The 16,212-nt window shown below is 44.3% G+C and overlaps 1 protein-coding gene across 7 annotated transcripts in view; it reads right to left on the reverse strand.

The window, feature by feature from the left end:
• The window catches only part of LOC119977798 (high-affinity choline transporter 1-like), a 280,545-nt gene that overhangs the window by 81,987 nt on the left and 182,346 nt on the right, over nt 1-16,212 (reverse strand). For all 7 annotated transcript variants that reach the window (XM_038819017.1, XM_038819018.1, XM_038819020.1 and 4 more), the window contains 2 exons: nt 10,211-10,359; nt 9,955-10,098 (listed from right to left, as the gene is read on the reverse strand). In XM_038819017.1, coding sequence (XP_038674945.1) covers nt 9,955-10,098; nt 10,211-10,359 — 293 coding nt within the window. The remainder of the gene's footprint in view (nt 1-9,954; nt 10,099-10,210; nt 10,360-16,212) is intronic.

Consider the following 16,212-nt stretch of genomic DNA (forward strand, 5'->3'; position numbering starts at 1 on the left):
CGCCTCTGCCACCTACGTCCAGGCACGGTGAACGGTGAGGACTGGCAGCTTCTTTCCTGGGCTGGGGTACAGGGTTGCCCATCTCTCCTCCACGCCGTACAGCAGGGTCTCAAGCATAGCGTCCATAAAACGAGGTGCCGCTCTCCGCGCTGCCATCTTGTTGGCTGGGATGGAGTGTGTGGGGAGTGAAGTGTATGTGGCTGCAGCTTTTCGGCCTCTTGAGTGTCAATCGCAAATCCGGCGAATCCCGCACCGATTCTCATTGGAATTGATGGTGTTCCACATGGCGCCAGTGCTAGCCCCTTAACGGTCATTGAATTGGTCCAGGTCTGGCGTCGGTTTTGCTGTTGTAGAACTCTGTTTATCTTGCCCCGGTGTCAACACTTAGTCTCAGTACGGAGAATTCCGTAGGACAGCAAAGCTGTTAGACCCCTCTCCTAATTTTCATACAATGTGGCAGATGCTTGCGATTATTAATTCAATTTGGAAATTCACAGTCCTAAGGACAAGTTTTTAAATGATTGCAGAGTTAGGACTGGAAGTGATTAAGCCAATGAAATGCCCAATTGCAGCCAGTTAATGGAAGTTGATTACAACTTCCCAGCTGGCTTGTGGGCCCCAATCTGATACCAGAATATGGCCAAACGATGGAAACAGCCTCTTGGCGGCAAATCCAGGTGGGAACATGCCTATATCTTCATTGGTGTCCAACCACATCTGCAACAGATGGCCATCCAATGGAGGGTTTAACCCCCACATTGACAACCGGCTGGGCTGTGACCTTTTGTCATGATCACAATTTTAAGAATGTCTTCAGATGAATTCTCCATCATGAGGTGTAGTCTCTCTCTCTCTCTCACTCTCTGTTACTCAGCAGCTTCTACCTGGACCTGATAATCTGTCATTGTTGGATGGACTCCTATTGGCTTTCTGGTTTAGGGAACCTGCTCACCATTTGTAACTGGATGGAAAGCGTGCACCTCTGATTGGCCACTTGGTGAAAGGTCATATCAGGCCTCAGGTGCCCCTGTGACGCAGGAGTGGGGCTCGGAAATTCACCCGAGGTCAGGATACTGATCCCAGAACAAAATCCAGACCATAATCTCCAAAAGGTAAAGAGTAAACATTTAATGTTGTAATGAGCTTTGTAAGTATTAATTACTTCATCCATAGCAGTCATGGAATGTAAAATTCTTTTCAGTTTGTTAATTCATAATTTTCATGTTCATGGCTGGGTGGATAGCTGATATGCTGATTTACTCTCCATTGACTTTGATTTATCAGCACTATGAATTTTTAAAACTTAAATAAGGACAACGCGTTTATGAAATCCCCAAACGCTACAAATTGTTGCCATTTTGAGAAAGAATGCATGGTGCTTAAACTCTGGGAAAGTGATTAATGTGCTTCCATTGTGTAGATTAATCCTTTCTCCCTGTAGATCTAATGATTTCCACCTAAATCATTTTATAATAAAGCATAATTTAGTTTTTTTTTAAATGTATTCACAGGATGTGGGCATCACTGGTTAAGTTATCATTACTGTCCATCCTTAAATACCTTTGAGAAGGTTTTGTTCAGGTTCCTAGATGCCACATTCAGTCAAATACTGCTTCTATATTAAGGGCAGTCAATCTTCTGTCTTTCTTCACTTCAGTTCTTTCATCCATGTTTGACCCAGGGCTGTAATGAGGTCAGGATCTGAGTGGCCCTGAAGGAATCCAAATTGAGCATCTTTGAGCAGGTTTTGCTTTGCAAGCGCAGCTTGATAGTACTGCCAACCAAGCCTTCCATCACTTTGATGATGATTGAGAGTAGATTGAGGGACAGATTTGTTTAGGTTTTCCTTGGTATTTGGGGACTGAACATAGCTGGGCATTTTCCTCATTTTCAATTCGATGCTAGTGTTGTAGCTGTACTGGAATGGCTTGACTATGGGCGTGGCTAGTTCTGAAGCGCAAGTCTTCAATACCAGCGTTGAAATATTGTCAGGGCCTGTGGCTATTGAAGTATCCAGTGTCCTCTGCAGTTTCTTATCATGTGGAGTATTTTGTAGAATTTACAGTGCAGAAGGAGGCCATTCAGCCCATCGAGTCTGCACCAGCTCTTTGAAAGAGCACCCTACCCAAGCCCACACCTCTACCATATCCCCATAACCCAGTAACCCCACCCAACACTAAGGGGCAATTTTGAACACTAAGAGCAATTTAGCATGGCCAATCCACCTAACCTGCACATATTTGGACTGTGGGAGGAAACCGGAGCACCCAGAGGAAACCCACGCACATATGGGGAGAACGTGCAGACTCTGCACAGACAGTGACCCAAGCCAGGAATTGAACCTGGGACCCTGAAGCAATTGCGCTAACCACTATGCTACCGTGCTGCCCTGGTATGAATTGGTTGAGGACTGGCATCTGTGGAACCTCAGGAGGAAGCCAAGATGGAACATCCACTCAGCACCTCTGGTTGAAATTGGTTGCAAATGCTTCAACCCTGTCTTCTCACTGATAATCTGGGATCCCACATTTTTGAGGATGGGGATATTTGTGGAGTCTCCTCCCCCCTCCTCTAGTTAATTGTTTAATTGTCCACCACCATTCACCATTGGATGTGGCAGAACTTATGTGTTGGTCGTGCTTAATTCTTCTGATTCTGCTATTTGGCACACAAGTAGTCTTGTATAGTAGCTTCAACAGTTTGACACCTCATTTTTAGGTATACTTGATGCTGCTCCTGGCATACCCTTTTGCGCTCTTCATTGAACCAAGTTTGGACCCTTGGCTTTATCTCCATGGTAGAGTGAGAGATATTCTGGGCATGAGATTACACAATGTGGTTGAGTACAATTCTTCTGCCTCTGCTGATGACCCACAGCACCTGATTATTGTCTAGTATTGAGTTGCTAGGTCTGTTAACTATCCAATCTAGGGGCTTTTCACAGTAACTTCATTGAAGCCTACTTGTGACAATAAGCGATTATTCTTATTATTAATTTAGCATGTTAGTAGTGCCATGTTAGTAGGTTTTTCCCGCTTGCTGGTTGCCTTATCACCTGCCAACGGCTGAGTCTAGCAGTTATTTCCTTCAGGGCTCAGCCAACTTGGCCAGTAGTGATGTTACTGAGTCACTCTGAGTAATGGACAATAATGTGCATTCTGTGCTCTTGACACTCAGTGCTTCTTCCAGTTAGTGTTCAATGGAGGGGCACTGATTCATCATCTGGGGAGAGAGGTGGTGTAGTGGTAGGTGGTAATTGGCTGGAGGTTTCTTCACTCATGTATGATTTGATGCCATGAGACTTCATGGATTGTGGGAGTCAGGGTGCGCAGGAGCAGAAAATATTCTGATGTGGCCAGAAATCAGTTTTACATCACCGTGAAACCAGTTCACAATTGTGTGCTGGAACCTTCATTGTGGGCCGTGTTTCCCCCATGGCAAGCGGAAACGTCATTGCAATGCATTTGCATCTAATTATGAGGACAGCTCGCCAATATCATTCACTCACACTGGATCATCAGGGCACGTCAGTGTGTAATTAGAAGAACGTGTTTCACAATGGTACATAAGGGACATACATGCCCCAACGTGCACTTTACTTGTGACTTTGAGCTCTTTTTGTCCACTTGCATCACGCAGTGCTCCCAATAATCAGTGCCAGGCTTTGTAGGCAACACCACATCACATTCAGTGAGTTGTCACAGGCAAGCCCTTACCTACCAGATCAGTGGTAAGGTGGGGATGGCTTTTCATGGGTGCAGGGCTAGGGCTCCACTGGAGACTGGCGTGGGGAGGGGTGGGGGGCAAACTGGCCTGAAGCATGGAAAAGGGCTGTGGTGATATGCATCACTGTAAATACGCAAGGGGTTAATGCAAATACACTAATACTGAGTAAACACTTGAGGGAGCACCAGAGACATCATGACATGCAGACATACAGTTAATGAACACAGAGGTGACACTACCACAAGGGGGCAACCCACATAAAAGGACAGGGCACACATACTCTTTCTCTTTCCATAGGCGACACTCAGAGACACAGGGGCAGATCGGAAGCATCACACCCACCGCGTGGATTAGAGCAGACTGGTTAGTTAGATTGAGTTCCTATAGTAAGATTAGCAGGAGAGTCAAACTCAAGTAGGAGAATTGTTAACTGTTCAATAAATGTGTTAAACCTATCTCCAAGTCTGAACCTTCCTTTGTCAGAGCATACATCAAGGAAGCAGCTTATGCTACATAAAGAAGCACAACACAACAAGGGTTACAGGGCAAGAGCTTCACTGGGGATAAAGGTAGGTATGGTGGCTTGAGATAATATTTTGAAGGCTTCCAGCATTAACAATGGAGTTTATTAACAGGGAATAATAACAGGAATACAAGGTTAGGACTGAGAGGTCTGTGAGGAAGGGAAACCTGAATATTAAGTTCCTCCAGGGTGCCGGTAGCGATTTCCACACTCACACATTGGTCTGGTAGTGAGACAGGAGCGCCATCTTCCAACCTGCTGCGATGGCACAGTACAAAATGAAAATGAGGAGAAAGTTTGCTGGTGAGGGAATTGGGAAAGTAAAGCAATGATGCGTAATCATGCAAGACTAATCCCGTAAAGTGGCAGTAATCAATCTCTTTGTAATTAACCCTTTGTTGACAGCATCGAAACCTCCCATTGCGATAAACTGTAGAGCAATTGGATGTTTGAATAAACTTCAGAATCATATTAGAGTCATGGCAAGTTAACAGAAGAGAAGCCTCAGGTCCCCTCTAACATAATCTATTTTTGTGACTAAACATTTTTCCTCATGCTTATTAGAAAATTAGAGTAAGCAGAGGAAACCCACACCAACACAGGGAGAAAGTGAAAACTCCACAGAGGCTGGAATTGAACCTGGTTCCCTCGCGCTGTGAGGCAGCAATGCTAACCACTGTGCCAACATGCCACCCTCCTTGCACCTATCTCATTGCTCCCCTCAACATTATCTAAAGCTAGACTTCCAGCTGATGAGGATGTGCTGAGTAGTCACACGTCAGGTGGCTCTCCTCTGTAAGACAACAAAATAGGCAATTTTGACCAAATTTAGCCTGCAAAATCAGAATAAAACATCCCCTCACCTTCAATGTTGAGCTATACAGCAAAAATGCCAGGAAACAGCAGCTCAAAAGGTCACAGGAGCACCAAGAACTGTGGCAAGGAACAGGAATTGCGAGCAAATGGGCCTGCGGACCCACCAGGTGAGGGGTCCCTGGCCACCCCGAGAAAGGGAAACTGGTGGCCCAAACAGCTCCCTCTTTTTCACGCCCCCTCATCCACCAGATGATGGATGGAAGATGTTCCTCATCAGGAAACTGAAGGTGATGAGGGATGACATCAAGGCTGAGATAAAGTATGTCAAGGTGTGGCAGTGGTGGAGGCTCTGGTGGCCATGCAGATAGCTCTCGACATGGGAAAGAGATTGGAAGCCCAGGGTAGCACAATTAAAGAGCTGGAAAAAGCCTCGACAGACCAAAGCAACCGAATCGTCGCCCTGGAGGGCGAAATGAAGAGGTTGGTATTGACCCAGTGAGCCTGAAAGAGAAGGTCGAGGACAAGTTAATCGATTGAGGTGGCTGAGCATCCAAATAGTGGGCCTGCCAGAAGACCGGCTACATGGCCCAAATGCTGGGCAACCTACTGGGGAGGGACAGCTTCCACAAGGCTGCGATTAGAGGAGACATTATCGCCTAAAAAGCATGCAGGGACAGGGAAGAGAGGTTGGCCAGGCAACAACTTTCTTTTTTATAAATTTAGATTACCCAATTATTTTTTCCAATTAAGGGGCAATTTAGCGTGGCCAATCCACCTACTCTGCACATTTTTGGGTTGTGGGGGCGAAACCCATGCAGACACGGGGAGAATGTGCAAACTCCACACGGACAGTGACCCAGAGCCGGGATCGAACCTGGGACCTCAGCGCCGTGAGGCGGTTGTGCTAACCACTAGGCCACCGTGCTGCCCTGGCCAGGCAACAACTGATCAACTCCATTCTAGAGGTTGACAGAAAATACTTCTGGGCCCCGACCGTAGAGCCTCTGGTGGAGGGAAGAAAGCTATAAATGGACCTTAACCTGCTATCCGCAAGGAGACCACAGTTTGACCCCGAAAAACACACAGCGGAGGGGAACGCACGGGAGCCTAGGAGACAGCAAGGAATGGACAGGGAAGGGAGGAGGAAGAGGCCAGAGGGAGAGGAGGGGAACCGTAAAACAGCCGAAACAGATATTAGGAAAAGGCCTTGTATAGTGTAATCGACCGTTGTACCCTTGTTGAATGTACAGTGTATAAAAGGTAAAAATGTCAATAAAAATATTTTTAAAATCATTATCTAAAGCTATGATGGGCGCTTCCAGAGCATGCACAGAGGCTGTACTGACCACCAATGTCAACATTAACAATTTGCATTGCACGGTCTCAGCTACTGTTCAAGTGATAAGTCACAAGGTGCTGCATCCCAACATTGTGACAAGAACCTTGTAGCTACAATCCAGACAATTGCAGGTTAGAAAATGCTCAATGTTGTACGTTCGGGCACCAGGGCAATAAAGTGGCTGAGGGGGCAGAACTTTGTCATCTCCCACTTATTAGTGAGCTTAACAGGTGTATATGCAGAAAGTGGGAAATGTGGGTGGCATATGGAAATGCACACAGCTCTATGAGTTTATAGCAGGAAGACCCTCTCAGTAAACCTGAGAACAGAGGATTTGCACAATTTATGACCTTGGTCTGTGTAGGAACACATCTCTCCTTGTACACCACTCCTTCACCTTTCAAGAATGTAGACAAGGTAGAAGAACCCCTCTGTCTCAATCTTACAGAGCCAATAATAAACATAACATGACATTGCAAAACATATAAATGAGGTTCCTTCCACAAGCACATTTAATATTAAGGTCGAGACATCACTGATGTGTAGAATGATTAGGAAAAGGGCCACACACAGTGGTGAAATGGAAGCATTCTACATTGATTTCACGATCGTGGGACTCTCATTTGATGGGAAAGACCATGGTATCGCACCTGATTGACAGCACATCATAAGAAGGGGACATGAGATATGAAATGGGTGCAATTATATTTACCTTTGTAAACATTCATAGAATCCTTACAGTGCAGAATGAGGCCATTTGGCCCATTGAGTCTACAGCGACCCTTTGAAAGAGCACCCTACCTAGGCTAATCCCTCCATAATCCCATGAATAACCATAATCCCACCTAATATTTGGACTCTAAGGGGCAATTTAGAATGGCAAATCCACCTAACCTGCACATCTTTGGACTGTGGGATGAACGGAGCACTTGGAGAAAATCCATGCACATACGGGGAGAATGTGCAAACTCCCCACAGTCACCCGAGGTAAGAGTTGAACCTGGGTCTCTGGCACTGTGAAGCAGCAGTGCTAATGACTGTCCCATCGTGCTGCCCCTCATTATATACATTATATACATGTTGTGAACATCCGTGCCACCACTGTGCTTCTAAATATTTTTGTAACTCTCCTAACCCTACCGCTTTGTTTGCCTGCTTCCCCAACATTCACAGTGGAGGTGGAGGTGCTGACTGCTACATCCTGTTGTCTTTGAAGACCTTTGAGGCATCTTCTGGGGAGACCAGTACTTTGAGGGGGCGCGGTCTGCTTTGGGTGTCCAGCTGCAGGGCAGGTGCACCCTCCTGGGCGTGTGGAGATGGAGGTGATGGAGATCACAGGGAGAGGGGATTTGGATCAGTCGGGCGCTCTTGCAATCACCTGGGTGGATACTCTGGATACTCTGGATAATCCAGCTGCTGGTCCTCCTCCCAGCAGGTGCCAAGGGTGTCATGGCTTACTCTTGAGGAGAAGAAGCAGTTGGACTGAGATCTGGATGACCATTTCTCTCTTTCGGAGTCACTGATGAATGCCACCAATGGCTAAAGTGATGGAGTGCTGTTCCTGCAGCAGTGCAGGACCGATGTTCTAAACCAAGGTCTCCATGGCATTGTCCTGCTGGTACTATTGCCTCATACTGAAGGCCAGTGGTCTCCTCCACCCTCTGTTCCAACCTATAAAATGTAGCTGACATCCTCTCCTGATGTTTCCGCGAGTGTTGCTGCACCTCCAGCAATTTATTTAGGGCTGAGTCCAGAGGCTCGTCATCAGACTCTTGACTATGCAAATTCCCGGCCACCAACAATCCTCTGAGTGCTGGTGACCTTGGATGTCCCTGCCTCTGCCTGCTATGGACCTGAGGGCAAATAATGAGGGTGCCTGCTATGTTTGGATGGTGAGTACAGCTATGGACAAGATGAGAATGCAAACTACAGAGGATATGTGTCCAGATAGAGATGTGGAGCATGTGCGACAGAATGAGTGGTGATGTCCCTTGGTCTAGCAGCATGTGAGATGCCAGTGAATGTGTGATGGGCTGGTGAGTGTACGAGTTGAGAGTGATGAAATGATTGACATACCCTGGAACCACAAATGATATCTTTAATCTTCTTTCTGCACTGGCTGGATGACGCCTTGTCTGCTGCATTGGCAGTGGCCATCGCTACCACCACCTCTCAGGCCAGAATGGTGAGATTGGTGGATCTCCTCCATGTGGCACAGTTATAGCACCCCTACCACTGGAACAGAAGCCCTGGGTTCGAGTTCAATGCCAGGACTTGTTGGCCATGGAAAGAGCATTCATAACACAGTTCAACAGGCTGATAATCAGCTTTGGAATCCTCCCACCAATTCCCCACTATTCCCAAAATGTTCTGAAGGGTGAGGTGTGAAGGTACATTTAAAATAAAAGTCATCCCATGTCTGCGTGGGTCTCTCCCCCATAACCCAATGATGTGCAGGGTAGGTGGATTGGTCACGCTAAAATTGCCCCTTAATTGGAAAAATGTTATTAACTCATGAGAGTAGAGGACATCGCGGCAGCCCTCGACTGTGTCCAGCAGACATTCCCGGGAGGCATCACTGGATTTGGACACAGCTGCCTTCGTCCCTTTTGGAGTCATATCTCTCAGCTGAGGCTGCATTCATTGAAAAAGCTGTTCACAGATCTGTTTAAATATGCCGTCCAGAATGAGGACGCAATGAGCTCATGGTGGCCATGTAAATCAGGGGCCACTCACCCACGGTCTGGTGTTCTTCCTGTTCATGCATAATTAATATGGTGGAAGATAGACCATAGAGTGTGATAACCTGCTACTGTGGTCAGTGGGTAAGATGCTGTTTTTCACACCCACTGCTGCACTTTACGCAATGCAGGGAACTCACGCCTGTTATTTGTAATGTGAGATTCCGTACAGCTATGTCAAGTTGTTGCTTAACTCATCTGTGGGATGGCTCTTTCAATTTTGGCACAAGCCCCCAGATATTAGTAAGAATGGCTTGGAGAGTTGGGTTTTCCATTGTTGTTTCCGGTGCCTCGGTCAATTCCAGGGGGTCCCTCTGGTTTCATTCTCTTTTTGCTTTGTAATGGCTTGATGCAACTGAGTGGTTTGCTCGGTCATTTACAAGTCACCCACATTGCTGTGGGGTTGGAGTCACATGTATGCCAGACTAGGTAAGAAATTAATGAAACAGATGGGATTTTACAACAACCGGCACTGCTTTCATGGTCACAATTACTCTCAATTTATTAACTGAAGTAACATGTCCCTAGGTCTCTGGATTACTAGTCCAGTGACATTACCACTATGCTACTGCCTATTTGGATCTATAAATTTAAACCTGCAATATGAGTACTGTAATTAATACCCATGATTGGATAACTCTGTGCGGGTTAATGAGGGGAACGATCTGTGCTGTAAGAGACAATGGCAGTCTGAAATACCATGCTGCTGTACAGGGGGAAAATATTTAGCTTGATCCTGGTGTCTTTGCAGACGTAATGTCACTTCATTTACCTTACACAGATTGTAATAATTAATACTACATACATACCATCAGAAAGTAATTGTCAACCCAAATCCAAGCATTTCCAGGGCTTATGGTTCCAATCCATGGTTCACGATAAACATACTTGGTAGCGGTGATGGTAATACTTGTAACGGCAGGATTTAAAACAGCAAAAGGCAGGCTAATGTACTGCATGAAGAATCAAAGCAAGAAATCTTAATCCACTATTAAATGCATTCTGTATATCCAGTTGTTTGAAACTTAACACTTTCAATAATTTCAAATACCTTTATAAACTCACCAATCCTACAAAGATACAGAACAGTTGGGCCATGTCTGTGTAGACAACTGAGTATAAACCACCAATCAGAGTATAACCAACTGCTATCACAGTCGAAATAATAATGGCCAACTCAACGTTGATTTCAAAAATCACACTCAATGATGAACCTGAGGGAGATAATGTTCATTCGTTATGAATTTTTATGTAATAGATCAGTATCAGTATCAATTTGTGGTTATGAACTGATAAAACCATCACAGAGATTACTTTTCATGTGAGCAAACATATCAACAGAAACCAAAGTTTCATTTAATGACCAAACTCTTGGTCCTGCATATTCCTCACTTTTTTGCATTGCCATGAAGTTCGAAGACCAACCTTACTTCAATGGTGAACTCAGAAGGGTATGCCAGGAATACCATCTTTATTTTAGAGTGAAGACCCAGTGATCAGTGAAGATTGGATGGGTTCCATAATGGCTGCGCGATCCACCCTACTGATTTACTGCAATGGTAAATATCACCTCTGAGAGAGCTATGTCCCAATTACCCCCCACTATCCACCTCCTTCCAATCATCAGTAATTTGCTATAAGGAAACATTAAGGGTGGTAGCAAGTGATACCTACTGATTGATTCTCTGTATACATTCCACCAGGAGCACATGGCTCCAAATATCATTACACATTTGATACAGATATGAATAGAAGAGTTGACTGCTAGAGGAAAGCTAAAAACAGTTGCCCTCAACACCAAAGCAGAATATTTGGCAGTAGGAAGTCCTAGCAAAGCTGAAAGCTATTGGAGGCAAGTGGAAAATTCTGCAATGACTGGAATACTCCTGGCACAAAGGAAGGCGGTTGTAGTTGTCAGTGATCAATTATGGTAGCCTGAGGACATTGTCCCATGGAAGCATTTTCAGCCCAACCATCATTGACCTTTTCTCTATTCTGAGGTCTGAAATGAGGCTGTTGGCTGATGATTCAATAATGATACACTACTGTGTAAATTAAATTGCCAGACTGCAGCAAGACCTAAATAAAATTCAGGATTGGGCTGACAAGTGACAGGCATTGACTATCTCAACTAAGAAATATCCCAGCCATCTCTGCCATATTTTCAACAACGCCATCATTACCAATCCTGTCACCACCAACAAGTTGGGAGTTAGCAGTGATTACTGGATCTGCTATGCCAACACTGAGTAGGACAGAGGTCGGTTATCATATGACAAATGACACTTCCTAATTTCTCAAAAGAACATACGATGATTAAATTGCTTTCCGGTCACTTAAGCTTGTTCCCCCATTCAATTAATGGTTAATTGTCTCTTGATTCAATGTAACCACCTTGGTTCACTTAATACTCGTGTCTAACAACATACTTTGTGAGTGCAAGGAAGTGTGAAGTGGTGTATGCTGACATCAGCCCTGAACTACACAGCTCTAATTTTAAGGTTAATATGATGGATGTAGGAATTTCAGGTATATTGCATGATAGATATTATGGTTTAAATGGCGGGGTTAGAGTATGTTTGACTGCTGCAGTCATGTTTTTAAAAGAATCTTGGTTTGAAAGATTGGGAGCCAGGGGTGCAATTAAACCATCATAAAAAGCTTGGGCTAATGGGATTTTGTTTTGATTAAGGGGATTCCCTGTGGAGTTAATTAGGTTTCAGCTTGGTAAGGTGATGTCATTACTGGGTGGAGCTAAGGCATTAAGCATTTTGTAGGAAAAGTAGGTCAGTGCAGTTCTGGATGAAACTGTGATCATAAGTCAGGCAAATTTCAGTTAAAAGAGATTAACAATTTTTAAAGCAGTGAAGACCTGTCTCAGAACAGGGGGGGGGGGGGGGGGGGGGGGGAAACAAGCTGAGAAACAGCTTCTGAAGAGATATTACCAGAGTTTTGGCTTGGGGCTGATAGGAGTCCGATCTTGCCTTGAGAGCCGCATTAAGGGATCTCCCTTTCTCAAAGAACATCTCTGTAAAGAAAGCAAGTATTCCTGAATGCCAGTGGTCTTTAAAGTGGATTGGGAGCTGAGATTCTTTTTGTAGGATAAATGGGATAAAGATAGCAATTAAGGGTATTGTATTCACGGTATTGAGTTTAAGGGGTAATTGGAGAAGTGGTGGCACAATGATATTGTTACTGGGCTAGTAATCCGGAGACCTATGACCATGAAACCATTGTCAATTGTCAGAAAAACCATTCTGGTTCACTAATGCCCTTTAGGAAAGGAAATCTGCCATTTTTACCTGGTCTGGCCTACATGTGATTCCAGACCCACAGCAATAAATGCGGGCACAGCCAGCGGCACCCACGTCCCATGAGCGAATAAAAAAAAATTATAAGCTGTTTTCTACTGTTATGTTGAAGAATATAATACTGTGTTCAAAATAAAGTTTGCTTTAAAAATTATCTATTTCTTTGTGTAATGATGTATTGTGGAGCAAATTTTAATTTCCTCACAATCTTACCAAGGTGAAATAAAATATTGGGGTTTCTGTGTGGTATCCTAGTCACTGTTGGGATCTGGTCTGGAATCATAATAAAACTGGGGGGTCTTTGCCGGGAATTTAAATGTATAATTTCTTGTTTGGCTTGGGATTATTGAATTTAAAAGACAGTGAATGTGTGTGGAATGGCTGCTTTCTTTCAGGTTTTGAAGTTTAAATAGGGAATGATTGGAGATGGCTCTTTCATTGAACATTTTCCTGGCTGTGGATGATGTTACGGTTGATTGTTTAGAAAGTGAGACTAAAACAAAACTTTTGGGTTTGGCGGAAAAGCTGCAGGTATCCTTATCTGAAGGGGTAAGGAAGGTGGAGATAATACAAACAATAGCTCAGCCTGATCTATTGGAGACACAGCTTGAATCATTAGAATTAGCTAGAATTCAATTACAAATGAAACAATTAGAAATGCAGGACAAAGATAAACAGCAAGGTACTGGGTGGGTTTCTGTGCTCTTGAGGCTCACGTTTCTCAATGGCGTCAACACGGCCTCAGGATCAGCAATTCTGGCCCCTACATAAGGCCAGCACTGCACTGGAGCGAACCCCGCTGCTCCAGCTGCTGATCCTGGCATGAACTGGGCGTTGCGGGGTCCACGCATGCACAGTGGCTCCCTTCGCCGTGCTGGCCCCGACGCAACATGGTGCAGGGCTACAGGGTCTGGTGGGGAAGGAAGGAGGCCCCCAGCCAGACAGGCCGGCCTGCCAATTGGTGAGCCCCAGGCCACATCGGAGACCACCCCCGGACCCTTCCAGGCCGAGGTCCCGCCAGCTGAGAGCAGGTGTGAACGGCGGCAGCAGGACTCGGGTTTTTTTTATGACAGCCGCTCAGCCCATCCCGGGCTGTGAATCGGTGGGGTGGCCTGTGTAGAGCAGCCCCCAACCGGCACCGCACCAACCACGCCAGCGCCAATGGCGATAGCTCCGCTCTGTGGAGAATCGCTTGCCGGCATCTGGGCAGTGTGGCGCGATTCGTGCCAGTCATGGGGATTCTCCGTCCCGGCCCTGGGCTGAGAGAATCCCGCCCATAGTATTGAAGAAATTGGAAATAAAAGAAAAGGAAAAAGTGAGGGCTGAGAAGAAAAAAAAGAGGGCTATTCGAATGGAAGGTTGAGGTAGAAATGGAAAGATTAGCAAAGGAAGAAAGAGTGAAGGCAAAACAGAGTTTGGCAATGGCAAAAGCAAAGGAAAAGGAGAGAGAAACTGGAACTGCAAAGAGAACAATCTCTCCCTCAATGCCAGCAAAACTAAAGAGCTGGTCATTGACTTCACGAAGCAAAGTACTGAACATACCCCTGTCTACATCAATGGGGCCGAGGTGGAGGATGGTTGACAGCATCAAATTCCAAGGTACACCTCACCAAAAATCTGTCCTGGTCCACCCACGTCGAGGCTACGTCTAAGAAAACACAACAGCGCCTATACTTCCACAAAAAACTAAGGAAATTCGGCATGTCCACATAGATTTACCAACTTTTACATGTGCACTATAGAACGCATTCTATCTGGCTGCATCACAGCCTGATATGGCAAAGCTCATCCCAAGTCCACAAGAAACTTTAGAGCGTCGTGAACACAGCCCAGTCTATCATGCAAACCCGCCTCCCATCCATTGGCTCTGTCTACACCTCCCGCTGCCTTGGGAAAGCGGGCAGCATAATCAAAGACCCCTCCCACCTGGCTTACTCACTCTTCCAACTTCTTCCATCAGGCAGGAGATACAGAATGCTGAGAACACACGCTAACAGATGAACTTATGGACTGATCTGATCTCTTCACACATCTTCTCTACCAAGTAGTACTACACTCCTGTATACTTCACCCGATACCTGTGTCTGTGTATTTACATTGTGTATTTTATGATTGCCCTATTATGTATTTTCTTTTCATGCGCGGAATGATCTGTCTGAGCTGTACACAGAACAATACTTTTCACTGTACCTCAGTACATATGACAAACCAATCAAATCCAATCCAAGAACATAAACAGAAAATGTTGGAGTTAAAGGCAGAAACTGAGGAAGGTCTAGAGGAAGAAGAAACACTTCCTAGTCAAAAGCTTAGTTGGGATATCTTAGTAGGGATGTATTCAAGCACTGTCAAGATTTGATGAGAAAGATGAGGAAGCCTTTTTTTCATTTGAGAAAGTGGTTAAACAATTGAATTGGCCAAAGACCCAAAGTAGGGGGTCATTTAGAAGTAAGAAAAATTAAAGTAAAAATGCAAAAACATTTTTATTGGCCTGGACTGCATAAAGATATAATTGAATCTTGCCGTACATGTCAGTGAATAGGGAAACCTTGAGTGGTAATCAATCCAGCAACTTTAATACACATTACAGCTTTTGAGGAACCTTTTACTAGGGTCCTAATTGATTGTGTGGGACCCCTGTCTGAGACAAAACGTATGAATCAGTTTTTATTGGCCATAATGGATGTGTCTACTAGGTTACCAGAGGCCATTCCATTAAGAAACATCACAGCTAATAGAGTTGCAGAGGAATTAACCAATTTTTGTTATTAGATGTGGACTACCTAAACCAGATCAGGGATCCAATTTTATATCAAAGTTAATCAAGGAAGTTATGGATAGCTTAAGAATAAAGCAATTTAACTTAACTGCATATCGTTCAGAATCACAACGGTGTTAGAAAGGTGGCATCAAACTTTAAAGACCATGTTGAGAGGCTTATAGTTGGGGTTATAAAGAGGATTGGGATAAAGGAATTCCATTTGTACTATTTGCAATTTGGGATGCACCAAATGAGTCAACTAAATTTGGTCCTTTCGAATTGGATTTTTGGTCATGTGGTAAGAGGACCGCTTAAATTGGTCAAAGAGAAGTTGATGAGTCAGCATTCAGAGACTACATTGTTGGACTGTGTGTCAAACTTTAGGGAGAGATAACTAGTGCTAGTGAGTTGGCTAGGAAATATTTTAAATTGTCAGAACATGTGATGAAAAAGTGTTAGTGGGAGAAAATACTAGTATTGTCACCAATCATCAGTGAACCATTAAAAGCAAGATTTTGTGGGCCTTATCAAATTGAAAGGAAATTGAGTGAGGTGAATTATTGAATTATTTGAGAAGAATACCAGGTAGAAGGCAAACTCAGAGTGTGTCATGTTAGTATGCTCAAAAGTAATTTTGATAGAGAAGGAAAGAAGACAGATGTGTTAATCATTGTAACTCAGGGAAAAGAGATAAATCCAGATGATTCTGAATTTGACATTCCTCAAATTAGATTGGAGAATGAGGAATTCATAAGAAATTTGGATAAATTATATGATGACCTTCCAGAGGAAAATCAAAATGACCTAACACAGTTATTACAGTCACATAATGCTGGATGTGGGAATAAACTGAGTAGTACAAAAGTAATTATGCACAATGAAAGAAATGCTATTACAATTAAACAACATCCAGCCTCAATCCACTAAAGTTAACACAGGTACAAAAGGAGATTGAAAGCATGTTTAAGAATGATATCACAGCGATTGGATCTAAT

This window comes from Scyliorhinus canicula, chromosome 14 (assembly GCF_902713615.1).
Source record: "Scyliorhinus canicula chromosome 14, sScyCan1.1, whole genome shotgun sequence".
Taxonomy (NCBI): Eukaryota; Metazoa; Chordata; class Chondrichthyes; order Carcharhiniformes; family Scyliorhinidae; genus Scyliorhinus; species Scyliorhinus canicula.